The 16,413-nt window shown below is 30.9% G+C and overlaps 1 protein-coding gene and 1 long non-coding RNA gene across 2 annotated transcripts; both read right to left on the reverse strand.

Annotated features, from left to right (window-relative positions):
* Positions 1-6,958: 6,958 nt before the first annotated feature.
* On the reverse strand, positions 6,959-8,450 carry LOC106343270. The gene is made up of 3 exons (XR_001269938.1): positions 8,113-8,450; positions 7,455-8,030; positions 6,959-7,342 (listed from the first exon to the last, which is right to left on the reverse strand). It is a non-coding gene; the product is annotated as an uncharacterized LOC106343270 (long non-coding RNA).
* Positions 8,451-10,007: 1,557 nt separating this feature from the next.
* Positions 10,008-13,874, reverse strand: LOC106338457. Its single transcript, XM_013777429.1, has 10 exons — positions 13,725-13,874; positions 13,204-13,477; positions 13,003-13,093; positions 12,798-12,922; positions 12,648-12,729; positions 12,457-12,574; positions 12,213-12,369; positions 12,021-12,097; positions 11,756-11,941; positions 10,008-10,277 (listed from the first exon to the last, which is right to left on the reverse strand). The coding sequence occupies exons 1-10, from the start codon at positions 13,872-13,874 to the stop codon at positions 10,008-10,010; spliced, it is 1,530 nt and encodes a 509-aa protein (XP_013632883.1).
* Between the last annotated feature and the right edge of the window lie 2,539 nt (positions 13,875-16,413).

The following is a 16,413-nucleotide window of genomic DNA, read 5'->3' on the forward strand; positions in this document are numbered from 1 at the left end:
AAGATTTATCGGATTCTTAAATAGTGGTGGTTTATATACGGATCACCGGATTCAACGATTATGTAGTATATATACGAGTCAGGTCAACACAACAATAAATGTATTATAAGTTACAAACTTTAAACACATAATTTTATAGTTATCAAATTTTGTTTCTTATAATTTTTTTTTAAGAAATAAACCCCGCGTTTTTTAATCGCGGATCAAAATCTAGAATTTTTCTTACGTTACTAGAGACGGCCACTCCTTAGAGTCTTGCCGTTTATCCATTTGTTTATTGGGACCCAATCCTAAAATATTGTGTACAACGATAAAACACAATACGTAATCAATACTACTAAAAGAGAAAAAATCTTTAAAAATCTACTTACAAAAGATTGTTGGACCTATTCATTAACCAATTAATTTTTGGATCCAATCCTAAAATATCGTGTACAACGATAAAACACAATAAATAATATATACTCTTAATTCTTACTCCATCCGTTTCACAATGATAGATATTTTAGTGTTTTCACATATATTAAGAAAAACATTAAATCACTATAATAAATGTATCATTTTCTGTAATTTTCAATTTTTAATAATTTTTAACTAATAGTAATTCACTAAAGTCAATTAATTTTCTTGAAAATAAAAAAATTTCATAGAAAATACAAAAAATCTATCTTTGTAAAACAATTTTTTTTTTGTAAAACATCTAACTTAATCAAACGGAAGGAGTATTTGTGATTTTTTTAACGTCGTGATGTTTAGGTTATTTACCTTGGTAATTTAACCCAAAAAAGTTATTTATCTTGTTGATTCTTGATATTTCTTGCTCCCTCCGTATCAGTTTAACTGGTGTTTAGGAATTTTGATTTTATTTCAAAATAAATGATTTTTTCACAATTAAAGGTGAAATTTAATGTCATTTGAAATTTTGAGCAATTATAAAATACTCTATCTTTTTTTAATGGTCGAATTAGTTTTATTTAATGTTATTTTATGTAACCAAAATCAATTACATAAAAATTTATATTTTTTAATATGTGTGTAAAAACCTTAAACACCTCTTTAAAGTGATACAGAGGGAGTATACGGTGTATTTAATAACAGAGCTGTAACATGATACAATATATTTAACTATAACTTCGTGATGTTAAAGTTATTTACCTTACGTATGGCTCTCGTAAGTCCTAACTACCGGTCTCGCTTACAGACAACTCGTTTTTCTGGTTTGCTTGTAGATTTGATAAATAAGAGAAAATTGAAATTGTATTAAACCCAAAAAAAATTGAACTTGTAAATACTCTGTTCAAATCTTGTCGGATAAACTATAAATGTTTAATAAGAAAATTCAGTATTTCGGAAATTTAGTCAAATTCAATATTTCATTCCTACTTTTATCTCATAAATCATTATTTTTGCTAATCAGTGATTCAGTCGTATGAATCATTGACTTATTACTCACTCCGTTTCATATTAAGTATCGATTTAAAAAATTTTTTGTTACAAAATAAGTGTCGTTTTCGGTTTTCAATGCAAAATTAATTAATTTTATTCTGTTATTTATTTTTCTATTGATTGAAATATGGTTAGATGTATAGGTAATTGTGTTTTTATATAGAAAACATGCAAAATTAATTGTTTCCTTAATCTGTGTGCACAAGTCTAAAATGACACTTAATATGAAACAGAGGGAGTATTATATTAGTATCCGTGCTTTGAAAGTTTGAAATTAATTTTCCGTTGACAAATTTATTAACATATATACCCCCTCTGTATCATTTTAAGAGGTGTTTAAGGTTTTTGCACAAATATTAAGAAAATACAAACTTTTATGTAATTGGCTTTTGTTACATAAAATAACATTAAATAAAACTAATTCGACCAGTAAGAAAAAGATACAATATTTTATAATTGGTCAAAAAATTTAAATGACATTGAATTTCACCTAGAATTGTGAGAACATCATTTATTTTGAAACAAAATCAAAATTCTTAAACACCAGTTAAACTGATACGGAGGGAGTATATATTTGTTCACCTTTTAATATATTTGTTCATTAATATTAATATGTTAGACATGGACGTTCGGTTTTGGTTCGATTCCAGACTTTATTTTTGGTTTTCGTTTGGTTCTGGTTCAGTTTGGTTTTTGGTTTTCATAACCAAAAGTTATTTTATAAATTTTGGTTTGATTTAAGTTTAGTTATTTTGGTTTTGGTTCAAGTATTAATGTTAGGAAATCCGAAAAATTTTTGAATTCAATTCGAGCAAGTGAGTTTGAATAGCGACATGAATTTTTCAATTTTGATTCTGAATTAGGTAGTTTTATTTTTAGTTACATTTTTTTATTTTTATTTTGTGTTATTGAATGTCTTTATATTTTAAATATTCTCTTTATCTTTGATTGAGATTTTATTGTTAAGGATTCCAACATATCTGGATCTGAAAAGTAAACACAATAATTTTTAGTTCTATATGAAACTATCTTGTTTACATACGGTTTTTAGTTCCCATATATTGTTACAAAAATAAGTATACAATCGTAACTAACCGATCTCAAAAAGTATATTTTCTTCCTCTTACCTATACTTTTTATGAAACGTGTTTAAGGTATAATAGATGATAACCATGTAAACCTAACTTCTATATGTGAATCGTTGTATGATAAAAACATGTTTTATAAGTCATTAATTCAATGTACAAAGTATAAGATAACTAGGATCGGCCCGCCCTACGGGCGGGTTGTGAAATATAAAACGATATTGAAGCTAAAGTATAAGTATATTAAACCTGGTTGTTCATATGTTTCATGGTATTATTGTGGTTGGAGGGAGGTATGCATGGGAGTTTGATGGTTTGTCTGATTTTTGTTATACGTTGTTAAGTAGTTGGTAGATATATGGAATTTAAGATTATGGAAGTCTGGACAATAATAGCAACTATTGCTTCAGTTGTACAAATTAAATAGTGTTTCAATGGTAATAAAAAAGGAACGGATTCTATTTGTGTTTTTTTTTCATATATGTATGAAAATAATTTAATTTTAATTGTTTCTTTGGAATTATTTTTTTAATTATATATGTATCTATCTATATTATGTGTGTGCTGATTAGTGTTCTGTTCAGAAAAAGTTGCTACTATATTTATGTGTGTATGTAAACATAAATATTTTATATACCTATATATTACTATTATTTGAGTATTTTCATTTAAAAGTATTTGAAGCACACAAAAGTATGGGAAACTAACATTGGTTTTTTTTTTTTTTTTTTATATTGAAGCTTTCATTAATTATTTAATAAAGCATAAATCTGAAAGTATTGAGCCTAAACTCAACATGATAGGGAATATGAAAAAAAAAACTAAAACATAGAACTGAAATTATTGAGCATAAACTCAACAGGGAATATAAAAAAACTGATGGAATAAATTCCATATAATAGCTTAGATTAAAATTATATAATTTCCAACCTCGGGAATAATATATACTGTATATTTGTTTATCGAAAATAATTTTAAAATAACTATAATGTTTAGTTGTGCCATTGTTTATCCTATTATGCATACTAGATCCGATGTCCGCGCTACGCGCGGAAAAAGTTTGATGTTCAATAGTTTTGTGATGAGAAACTGTTGATGAATATAAGTTTTTTGTTCAGTTTATCGATAAGTGATTCTTAACTTTATATTTGTATACATGGTATATGTAGCCTATTTTTTTTATGTTAATCTAATTGTTTCAATGTATGTATTATTTAAAGCCAAGAATTAGTGGATGCAGTTAGATTAAAATTTTCTAACGTATTTTAGAAATGCAAATGTAGGCAATTATATTGTAAATTTAAAACAGAAATGATGAGTAGGATGCAACCTATTAACATAAAAAGTTTCATGTATGATGTTTTGGAGTTAACCATTTTATTGCATCTAAAACCTTGAAATTGTAATGAAATATAGTTTTCAAAAGAGGCAAATGTCTTAAAATGAATGTTTTTGAAAAAAAAAGACAATAGGTAACCAGTACTTAAGCTATGGTAAATCAATAGCTCAGATAAGCTTCTCTTGACTCAATGCTTTTCATGACCTCATATCCCTCCTTTGAAATGCTTGATGTATGCGAGAATGAGTTTCTGCGTTTTTTTTATTCGCTTTGTCTTAAGTAATGCGTAAATCGTGTGAACAAATAATGTATTTGTTACACATAATTAACATAAAAAAACTACTATATTCTTTTAAACCAGGAATCAACTAAACCATATGATCTTCTATGACCACAAATAGAACTGAGATTTATGATTTGTTTACCCGCATCTTCTATGGGTTGGGCATGGAGTAGGTTATCCATTATGTTGAATCAGTGATCCTTACAACCAACACTTTATAAATTAGACATATGTTTTGGTTTTAAAAAAACTTGAGTTATTATAAGAGTATTACACTTTTATTTAAACCCTTTTTTATCAAATTAAATTAACTTTGATAATCAACCAGTTGCCTACCATTCCAACTGAAAATGTTATCCTACACCTGGGTTTTTTGTTTAAATTTTAGTTTTGATTATATATTTAGTATGTTTATTTCAATATATAATTTTTGGAATCTATTATAAAAAATATAAGTAGGTATAGACAAATATAAAATAATTTTAAATCATTCATTGCTTTTTGTCTAATGCAATTCAAAAATTTTAGAATCCATTTTTTTTGTTATTGGAAATTATATGTAAGGTGAAGAATAGAATAAACAAAAATTAATTAAATTCTAGTTATTGTATTTAATTGGTTGAATCGTAGACTTGTTTCATTTCACTTAAAATTATTTATAAATTCTGGTTCCAATTAGTCTCTAAGTAATTTAATGGATTCTTCCCCTTAAATATACAATCATATATATTTTATGTTTTTTTTTCTAAATCAGCTATTTAAAACTGTAATATCTTCAAGATAAAAAAACTTACAACTAAGTCACTAAAAATTACAGACTGAGTTTTTACAACAAAATTTCTACATTTACAACCCAACTAATCAGACGCATTATCTAAATATTATTTCTCTTACTTTCATAGGTGTTTGAAAATTTGAATTTTCAATATATATATGTTGTTTTGTATTAGTCTTTAGTTTTGTATTTTTAGCAAATATAACTTTGAATATCATGATGTAACTTTTTAATTAATCACATTTATTTGAATAGATAACCTTAATATTTTTTTATATCATCGGAAAAAAAATTATTTTTTTCTTTTTCATTTTTTGTGTTATATTTTGTTTTATAAAATTATTTATTAAAATATATATTCTGGTTATGTATTTTTCGTGGTTTCCCTCAATATTTTATAAGTTTTCTTAAGCTTGAGTTTAATGATTAAAAAACAGTAAAATTCAGTGTTTTAAAATTTTTGGTGACCTTCCTTTAATGAAATGTAAAATAAGCAATAAGTTGTTGGATTCAATTAATTTATTTTTACCTTATTTTTATTTATAAGATTTTGTTATATTAAGTATTTTTGGTTATGTTATGTATTTCACTAAATTGTAATTATTTTATTTGTTAATAATTTATTTATGTAGATTTTAAAAACATCTAGCTTTAATTATAAATAGATTTTATCGTTGTGGTTTTCATAAAAATTCCTCTTTTTTGATATTTTTGATTCAAAAAATATAATTATATTTAATTGATCTAAAATGGTGAGTAACATGCTTCTCTGCTCATTTCCTCATAATGCAGTACTATAATCTATTTATTAGACGGTATCTCAGTCCCTATTTAATTTTAAAAACTTGACTTTTCTTTTAAAATTTATCTTTTTTAAAAAAAAAAATATTAACTAATTATTAGGTTATATTCATATTTTAACAAAAAAATTTTGTTTTGAAAAATCTTGCACCAAACTCTGGAAAATATAATTATAAATATGCTTAATATTTTCTAATTAATTATGCAAATATGTTTTGGCTTTGATGATTATGTTAACAATGTGAGTATCCTAACATTAATCAGCTCACGGGTTGCAGAATTCGATTCAACCTGTTTACACAACGACTTTAACTTCGCCAACTCAATATATCTCTATCTACTGAGATCATAAGAATAACGAAATGCTTCTTCTTCTTACCGATGATTCATAAGAATATCTCCGCCAAACATAACCCATCTTCTAAATTCCGGGTATTTTCCTCAAACTGTGTTTTTTTGGTCTCTGCAGTCCAAGCACTGATCTGTAGAGTCATATTTTAGTCATTCGGCTTTCAAGTCAGTGATTTACTAAAATTTTAGGAAAACACGAAATGCTTCTTCTTCTTACCGATGATTCATAAGAATCTCTTAAGAGAGAAAGAGAGAACTTAGCTATACACATAAACCTTAAACTTGAAGTTTCCTGCATTTATGGCCAATTTCTTGTGCGATAAATTTCTTTTTCAAAGACGTATAAAAGAATGATAAATTTCTTTTTCAAAGACGTGTATAACAGAATGGTATTATTCAATAAAAAAAAAGGAAGATGTGGAATGTTAGCACAGCATGTCTAAGCACTACCCGTGTTCAGAAAGGCTCGCAGCCAAGTCCCACACCGTCTCCACTCTCCAGCATATTAGCTCAAATAAGATTTTTCTTTTTCTTTATTATTTATTTCAGTTTTGGTTGAATAGTATAATAAGCTTATCATGGTTGACAGATATACTAATTGAGTAATATGAGTGTAATATAAGCTAATTTATGAAATATATACGTTTTAACGAATCACAGAGACTCTTAAAATATGTTTTGAGAGACAGAAACAGTCGTCAAAATATTTGTACGACTCCTTTTTCTTATAAAATTGTAAACAACGTATTCACATTGACTTACTGAAAATAACATCCGTAAATATGAACTACATAAACCAACACAACATCTAAGCAAAGGTGAGTTGATTATACAAATTGAAACATTGCAAAAAACACTAAAGATGCTGAATCTTGAAATAGTCAAAAAAATATAACTCACTAATCAGTCCCATGATTCTCATATATCCTATAATCTTTAAATACAACATTAGCACAAATCTATATGATCAAGATATTATTTTTACTGGTGGTTTAAAACAAAGAAACCTCAGATAATAATAGTAACAACCAGATGATGATGATAATATGATATCTTCCTGGAGCCTAAACGGAGAACTAACCAGACAGATTCTTAAGCGTTGCAAACAGAGACCATGCATCTATGAAGTATGATGCCAGATTTGTCCCAGAGTTGTCGTCGTACTTCTTCAAGAAAGGATGTTCCTGAGATGATTTTCAAGGATGGTGATTTCAACAAACCATTAGATCCTTTGCAGAGCTTCGACTGGGTCCTTTTGCAAACTGAAAGAGAGTGTAGAATAGTAGAATATCTTGAAATTAGTAACTACTCCGGGGAGATGAATGGATGAAAAAATATATTATTACCATGTGGAGATGAATGAAGATAACTTACAGGAGAAACTTTCTGAAGGAAGAAGAGTGGGCGGTGGTTGGTCATCAATAGCTTCCATGAACTCGAGAAGACTGCTCCATGTTTCCTCTTCAGCTGAGGTGGATATGATTCTTGCAGCGCAATTCAAGCATTACTAAACCCAAGCTCCATACATCGCTTTTATTACTATATACTTGTTCAAAAAAAACATTTTTTTGCACATTTATTTTAAGTCTACATTAATCATTCAAAAGATTTCAATAAAGATCCGAATATAACAGCTTGATAATGTTGACTGTTGAGTTTCAGAACAATATGAACATGAATTTAAACATCAGGAGAACAATATGAACATGAGTTAAGAAGAGGAGAACACTATGAACATGAGCTAAAGAACAGAAGCACAAACAGTTTCTAAATTTATCTTTCAGAAAATTGTTCTTAAACTTATAACTTGTATATCAACCCCCGGTCTTATGTCAGGTACCAATCAAATATACTCCTGATATGAAAAAATAATCAACAAATCAAATATAAAAGAGTGAAAACGGTACTGAGACGGAGCTTTATACTTGGTTTGGTTATCAGGTTCTTCACCTGCGAAATTATTAAAGCAGAATTAGAAATCAGAAGTACAATTCGTGCGACAGAGATGAAGTGAGAAGCTTAAGAAAGTTACCATGGCTGCTAACAGAAGAATCGGCTGCAGAAGTGATTCGAGTTAATTTGTGAAGAGACTTTATCGAGTGAAACGCCATCAGTCCTAAAATATAGCGGAAACCTCGTAATTTAATTTACCAAGTCTTGTGAAGATTCAGCCAACCCTCCACCCTCTCCATTTTATAGGTTTGACTTGAAGGAAACGGAGTGGTCGATACGAAAACATTAATTGGTAAATCAAGAGAATACGTTGAACGATAAGGGAAGATTAAGAGTTTGTAGAAGAAAAGTTTCGTGTTTGCAGAGAAATTGAACGCATACGACAAAGGTCAAGAGTCTGAGAACAATAAGAGAGACCCTAATCTACTTAAACACAAAACGCTGTGTTTGATGACTTAACCAAATATTAATTGAACCGACGCGTAACTTAAAAACGAAACGCCAGAACGCAATCACCAAACCAAACCGAGAACTATGGGGCCCATGTCTTTATGAAATGCATATGTTGAAATGCTTTAGGTCACGATGCTTTCGATTAAATGGACTTCCTGGGCCATTTACCTTAACATTCTATCTCATAAAAAATTTAAGCCTAACATAAGAAATCCTTTGATTACTTAGTAAAACTTTAAAACCTGATTGGATGAATTTTTATGATAACGTGGATAGCCTAAATGAGGCCCTTATTTTCCTTTTAGTATTGTATTGATGTTCTACGCTCGCTAGAATTTGGAAACTCATGTTGATCAATTATTTTGTGGGCCAGTGGGCCTACTGTTTATGGGATCAGGTTGGGCCTATTTGGTTACGATGGAGTTGGGATTTTCCGAAACGTATATGGTGCTGAAATAGAGATTAGAAATGCTTGATAATTTTTTTTTTTTTGTGTTCGATTAGAGTCGTAGTCGTAATTGCATTGCATGTTAATTTGTAGTGCGTAGGGAATGAAATTATGTATTTGCGTGGGTCCGACGTAACCGAAGTTATATACATGCAGTTGCAACTATCAGCTCGAGTTACCCGGTTTATATTTTAATATTTATAGATTCATATGTTAGTTATGTACGTTTTTTTTTTTTATATAAATTTATTTGTTTAAGGGAACATTCCAGTTACCGGAGTTAGATGAGTTTTGTTGTTCTCTTGATCGGGGAAATAACATTTGTTTTTTTTTTTTTTTTTTTTTTTTTAAGTTTTCATTAATTATTTGATAAAACAGAAATCTGAAAGTATTGAGCCTAAACTCAACATGACAGGGAATATGAAAAAAAAAACATATAACTGAAATTCTTGAGCATAAACTCAGCATGACAGGGAATATAAAAAAAAACGGATGGAATAAATTCCATATAATAGCTTAGATTGAAATTTTAAAAAAAAACACGAAGACATGAATCTGGTTCAACCGCCTTCATCGTGTACCGCTAAACTCCTTAAGCAGCTGCAGAAGCTGGGTTGAGCCCTAAGGCCATCTCAAAAAACTCTGCCATGAGGTAGGCGTGGTAACATTTGAAGCAGACTGTGTTGACTCCCGGTGGATGGCAATTAAGTTCTGGTTCCATGCTTATGAGTGAGTCCACGTACACGTCCTTCATTTCCACGGTAAGGTGACTCAGGGATGCCTGGACGTTTTCCCAGCTCGTCTCAACGGAGTCAAGACCAATAGCATCAGTCAGCTTAATTGGAAAGTATCTTCTTCCCCTTATTGATCATACCCGTGGCCATGAGAAGAACACCGTAAAGGTACTTGGCCTCTTTGTGGGCCCCCTTAGAAGCAATACGAAGGTGGTGTAGTCCCAAAACGGGATTATCAAGATCAAAATACTCACACATACCTTTAACATAGTGAGCATCAAGGTGGTTGGATGCCAAAAGACTTTCCATCATTTTCCCATACCCGTAAGAGATATTGGGTCACTCCACCAAAGGGGTTATGTTGAGTGTATTGGCTATCAATGGATCGTCCAGACCGAAATTGAGACTCTTGCATGTCATCATTGCGTTACAGTAGTCAGTGGAGGAGGAAGCACCGACCTTGGAGACTATGAGCCGGAGCACGTCGTCAGGCATGGCCTCGAGACGTGAGAGCGAAAGTTTGGATGGCTCCATTGATGTTGTTGGAAAGTTATACTGATTATGAGTCTTTGCTCTTGTGATGTTTGTGCAGAGGTGCAATGATTTGTACTGTTTATATAGAAGATATAGTCTCAACGCCTTATAAATTTACTACGCATTTGAAGAACCCTAATTAATTGTAATAAAGCATTATTTCTAACGTATTCCGTATGAGGTGAATCGTCAAGGCGCTGAGATGCTTAGTATGCGTATGTGTATGCTAAGTGTGTAATATAATATAGATGTCTTCGCCAAATCGTATACATAATCCTGGATGCTGCATAACTGTGTTTACGTTACAATAGCTTAAATAAATTGGAGTAATTACAATTAATATCAACGAACGACTATTCAATGTATAGGTTGTGTAAAGGAGCAGCTAAAATATCCAGAGTTTGCAAAAAATATGGATCTTTACAATAAAATATTCTTTTTATTTCTTTAATTCGATTTAGTAAAAAAAAAATACTTGATGTTTATGTATTGTGCATCAGTGTCATGGTGAAATTAATTAAACAAATTAATCTCAACATGCATAATCGGTGGTTATAATTCAAAGCTTAGTTTTCTTGGGTTGTTTATGCTTAATGTCTTTGTTAATCCCTTGAAAACATTCGTCCATAAGGTTACCTGCGTCTCTCTGTATAGACTTCTTTGCTTCTAACCCTTTATGTTTATGTAACCATTTTAAGCTTAATTCATCATTTTATAATAAAATTCTATTGCAAAACTTATATAAAACCACGGAAGGAAAATTCATCTGTTTGTGGATTGGATGATCAGCTTAGCTACGTAAATAGGAAAGGATATTAATATATATACAACGATTAGGGTTCACACAACTTCATAACAATATATAACAATTAGGGTTCACACAACTGTACTGAAACCAGTATAAAAATTTAAACTAAATAACAGTGAAAAAGAAACCAAAATAAAACCGGAATGCTGAACACGACAATATTAATTTAATACCGGACTAACCAAACTTCAAATTTGATCTACTCGACATTATAAAGGCATTTGTTCGCGCACGGGAAACGCAAACGCTTACTATATAGATACGTAACTAACGTCAGAAAATCCTATCTATATTTTTTAACACATATAATGTAACATAAAAATTTAAAATAAATAATAATAGGCTAACCGGAATGATAACACCTCATAATTAAAACCGAGCCGGAATGCAATGCCGTTAAAATTAAAGTGCCCATATAATGGAGAATATTCAAAACAGAAACATCCAAATATGCGAATTCAAATAAAGATGCATAAACATTAAGTAAACGATAGTCTGAACATTATTAATTGTTGATATATCTCAACCAGGACGTGCCTTCTTCACCACTTTTGACGTTCCTGCGCCAGTTTTCTTACGCGCCTTCCTGGTTCCACCTTGATCACCAGCAGCAGGTGATGGCTCGATGGTCGGACTGCCAGCATCATCATCATCGTCATCATCATCTCCCTGTCCATTCATTTTATTATACAAAAACGTATATGCAATCAGCAAGCAGCTACATGTTATGGTGAATGTAACTTACATTGTTCACCACGTCATCTACTGGCAGACGACCATGATCCTCAGCAATACATGTTATGGTGAATGTCTTGTGATGCTCGGTGAAGTTAAACGCAGTGACCCTCACTTGGAAAGTGTACGTCTTTCCTTCCATGTCTGCGATGAACGGAGGTAAACCAGTGTCCTCAGGGTTCACACCGTCTTCAGCCTTTTGACAGGAAATAAGATGGTTAGTAAGATCTCGTTCAGCGTTTGACATCACGAATGTAAACAGTTATGATCCATACCAGCATCTGTGAAGCTTCGCTTGCTCGGATACTATGCAACTTCGTTAATACACCATCGAACCATACGAATGTTCCTTCTGCAGTATCATCAGATATTGCCATCTCCACACGATAGCTATATGAAGATGATAAAGGCGAGGTCAGGTCACCATCAAATGTATAAATCTTCATATATAAAGATGCGCTACTTACCGAAGGCCCCAACAGCATGTGAATTACTGCATACTCCACACGTGAATGCAGACTCAGTCCGCTGCAATTTTTTACTGCATTTGGAGCAAGCAACATAACACCACCCCTTATCTGTGTCAACACGGACAACCTTCCCAGTGCAAAGAAAATCAATCTCCTGCATCGTATAAGCAAGTCTCACATGCAAAGCGAACACCAACATTATAAATCAAAAAATACAAAATAAAACCAACAGATAGTATACCTGAGATGCATCAGTAACGATGAAACTGCTGAGGTCAGCGATGGTCATAGTCTCCACCTTCGCATACGACTTTAACAGCGGAGCGGCCGACGGCAGACCGGTATCTCTGGCGATCAACCTACGCAGAGTATAATGATCAGGCAAGGAACAACCGAATGCACAAACATACGGTTAATAAACGACAAACATACTTGTAGAATCGAGCAGCCCCTGCTATAGTCTTCTTATCAAAATACACGTGCGTTCCCGACGTAGCGTTAAGAAACAGACGACCTACATAGATAGTAATTTTTTCAGGACTAAAGTGTTATGACATTACATGATACCACACAATTCAATACCTCCGACTATCTTGGGATTGATGCTAGTGACGACCATGACCTTCGGATCAACCCTCATAGCCTCAAGCTGTTTGTGGAAAGCGACAGCCTGAGAGTCAAATAAGCTTAAAGTGACGGTCTCATCACTGCACATATCAGAAAATCAGTTGACATCAAACATATTCATACAATATGTTCGGAACTAATATATGGACAATAAATTTACCTTTCCAGTTTTAGAGTCACCATAACACGATTCTTCTCCTCCGGAGGATCACAAACCGTGCTCTTCACACTCACTATCTCACCTATGATGTCTACATCAAGTTTGAAGCCGGTATCATTTTCTTATAAAGTCAGACTGATTCTAACTATATACTCAGAATATCAACAACATAAAAGTACGTGTCATTTGTGATCAACATACCTGGTAGCTGATTGTTTGTATTGGCAAGACCAATCAGCTCCTGTTGGTTACGGAACCGGAATGCTTCCTCGGGCAAGTGGGAGACAGGTTCAGTCAGCACTTGGAATGAGGTGGACTCGCTGAACCGGATCATCAAAGACGAATCAGTGAGCCAGAAATTCTGCGCGCATCTGGAGACATCAAAACTGGACACGGAAAACAGTGTTCCGGCATGGAGCATTTCCCGGAACTGTGGGAGACGGCTAGCACTGATCGTGACTTGCATCATGGTCGACTGAAACGCAGATAAGAATCTATCAGTTACAATATACGGTGGAAATTCAAACGGATCAGTAATTATTATTTTTTTTGAACAGGAAGACGATACAGCTCATAATCCCAAACCAAATCAAATATCAAATTCAACAACAAACCAAATCAACACTAATAATCACAATACGGCTCACAAATATCAAAGAACAAAGTGAAAATCTATGTATATACATATGGAAAAAAAAACTGTGATAGAATGAACAACTCACGTTGACATCGACCATGAGCAGATCCATCCACATCAGCTCCCCACCACGCTTAACGTTCTTAGCCTCCCAGAATCGAAGCAGTCTCGCCTCCACAACGGATGAGCACCGCCCAGACTTGAGATCGGAAAAGAAAACCTTTGTCATAGCCATTGAGAAAGATGATGAGTAAGATTTGAGAATGAGCAAGGGTGTGGGATTAGGAAAGCGTAGAGAGCGCACCTATGAAATCGCAACATATTTATACACGATCTAGCGGATGAACGGCGCAAGAGGTTGATTCGTAGTGGGATAGGGATTAAAGACAATTTAAGATGATTTAGAACAAAACCGTTACAAGATCTAGACAGTCGCTGCGCCGATTGTCGACGAACGAAGAAAAGGAAGGGAGCATCTGTCTAGGGTTCTCGTAGCAGATTTGTATAGATGGGCCTCACGAAAAAGAACATTTAGACAGAAGCACGACAGAAGCCCATGCGAAGCCCGTTTCGACAACGCTTTAGTGATACGGAGCGTATCCGACGTGTCAGCGCAGGATGCCTTCTATTTCCAACGTGTCATCCGAGCTGGCATCACCAGGAGTGATACAAAGTGTCTTTTATATATAAAGATATCATAATGCATATTTGAATCAAACTCTAGTATAACATGTTATATGATTAGCATAATGTTAGGTCAAAATAGGGGCACGATGAACTCTAACTAGATCTCGATCCGCGCAACCGCGCGGGTTCTTGTTTTCATTTGTTTTTATATAAATATTTTGTTTTCAATTCTAAATTGATATATATTATAATATATATGTGTCTATCAATTTTTAAAACATAATAAGTTTACTCTTTATTTTTTCATTGAATAGATTGTTTCAAACTTTCACATGTATTTGTATATTCTTCTATATATATATTTTCGGATTATTATTTCAATATTAAAATCATAAGTATATATATATATATATATATAAAGATTAGTAAAATATTGTTTGTTGTCATATTCAAAGATATTGTAACATTTCACAAATTTATAAAGTTTTTAGAAAAATAAACTTTTCGCTTCATAGATTTATATTATAGTGTAAATAATTAAACATTTAGTTTTTGTTTAATTTTTTAAATAAAATACATAGTTTAAAATTTGTTTTCATTGGTTTAAGGTAATAAATATTAATCATTGTTAGATAATATGATTTTTGTTATTTTAAAAAATCTTTATAATTTTAAAAGTTAACATCGATAAATATTTAAATATTTAGCATATAGAGGTATAATATTACAACGTTAAATTATATCTATTTAATTTATACTATCTATAAATCTAATGGATCATCTATTGTTTAAATTCAATTATTGATAGCCCAATAAAAATTTTTGGTATGCCTAAAATTTAAATGATAAGATTAAATATTAAAAAACGTGACTTTCTAACAATAAGTCTATTATATCCATTTTTTAAAAAATCACACATGAATCAAAGTTGTGACTTCTGTTTTAATATATAAGATATAAAAAATTATATATTTTGGTCTATTGTTGAGTACAAATTTCAACGATTGTATCTATTGAACTTGTCTAATGATTTTTATGTTTGTGGTTTAAATTGATTGACTAAATAATGTATTTAGATAAGGTGTATATTTAATAATAGCTAATTTAAGGATATCCCCTATATATATTAATAGAGAAACATTTGAAAATATGTAATCTTAATTTTGTAATGATTAGGTAATTAAATAATCATACGTGTCAGCCTCACATTAAAATTGAAAAACATATTGGTCCAATTCAATTTTTATATCTCACTAGAAATATTTAATACCAACTATATGATATCATATGATATTAATTAGCTAAAGCAAGGTGACTATTTATTATATATTATTTCCTTAAATAAAACCTACGGAATTACCTAATTTGATTATGATATATATAGTAATTAATGATTTTAAATAATTAAGATTTGGTAATAATATGTATGCTTTCTATCATTTTTGTTTAATTCTTTACTATTAAAATAAATTACACAATTACATTAATCATATATTAAAAATTTAGATTTTTTTGTATATGTTTTATTTTAATTTTTTCAAAACGAGTATAAATTACTAAAACTGTTAAACATTTCACATAAACTTTTGTTACCAATATTTAATTTTTTTCTATAATAAGATACAATGATAATAAAATCATATAAATAAATAATTTTATTTTGATAAGTATTTATGTTAATATATATATACTTCATATCTTTTAAATCTCTTATATATTAAAGGAGAAGCATTGTAGTAAATGCATTCACACTAAAGTGGACACATGTCACGTGTAAAAACATTGTAATAAATGCGTTCACACTAAAATGGACACATATCACATTTAGAGAGCTTCTCAGCCAAACTCTACATAAATATGTTCACACTATGTAATTTACGTTTTTTTTAATATAAAACTCACATGCATGATTTTTTTACGTTATTTTTACTGTTTACAAATACAGCTGGACAAATTATTCATAAATTTTGATTAGATTTGTTATCCGTTTTGATTTGAACCGAAAAATCCTTATATCCGTTACTCTACGAAACAAATCACATACTAAAATGCAATATCCATTAAAAAAAAAAGCAAATCACAAATATCAATATTTATAGGAACTAATATCCAACTTGATCCGTTATATGCATATATATATATATATA

This window comes from Brassica oleracea, chromosome C1 (genome assembly GCF_000695525.1).
Source record: "Brassica oleracea var. oleracea cultivar TO1000 chromosome C1, BOL, whole genome shotgun sequence".
NCBI lineage: Eukaryota > Viridiplantae > Streptophyta > Magnoliopsida > Brassicales > Brassicaceae > Brassica > Brassica oleracea.

Coding starts and splice junctions, on each gene's coding strand:
- LOC106338457 (XM_013777429.1), bottom strand. CDS start 13,874: ATGGCTATGACAAAGGTTTTCTTTTCCGATCTCAAGTCTGGGCGGTGC. Junction 13,478..13,724: donor TGCTCATGGTCGATGTCAAC/GTGAGTTGTTCA, acceptor TCTGCGTTTCAG/TCGACCATGATGCAAGTCAC. Junction 11,942..12,020: donor GCGAAGCTTCACAGATGCTG/GTATGGATCATA, acceptor TCCTGTCAAAAG/GCTGAAGACGGTGTGAACCC.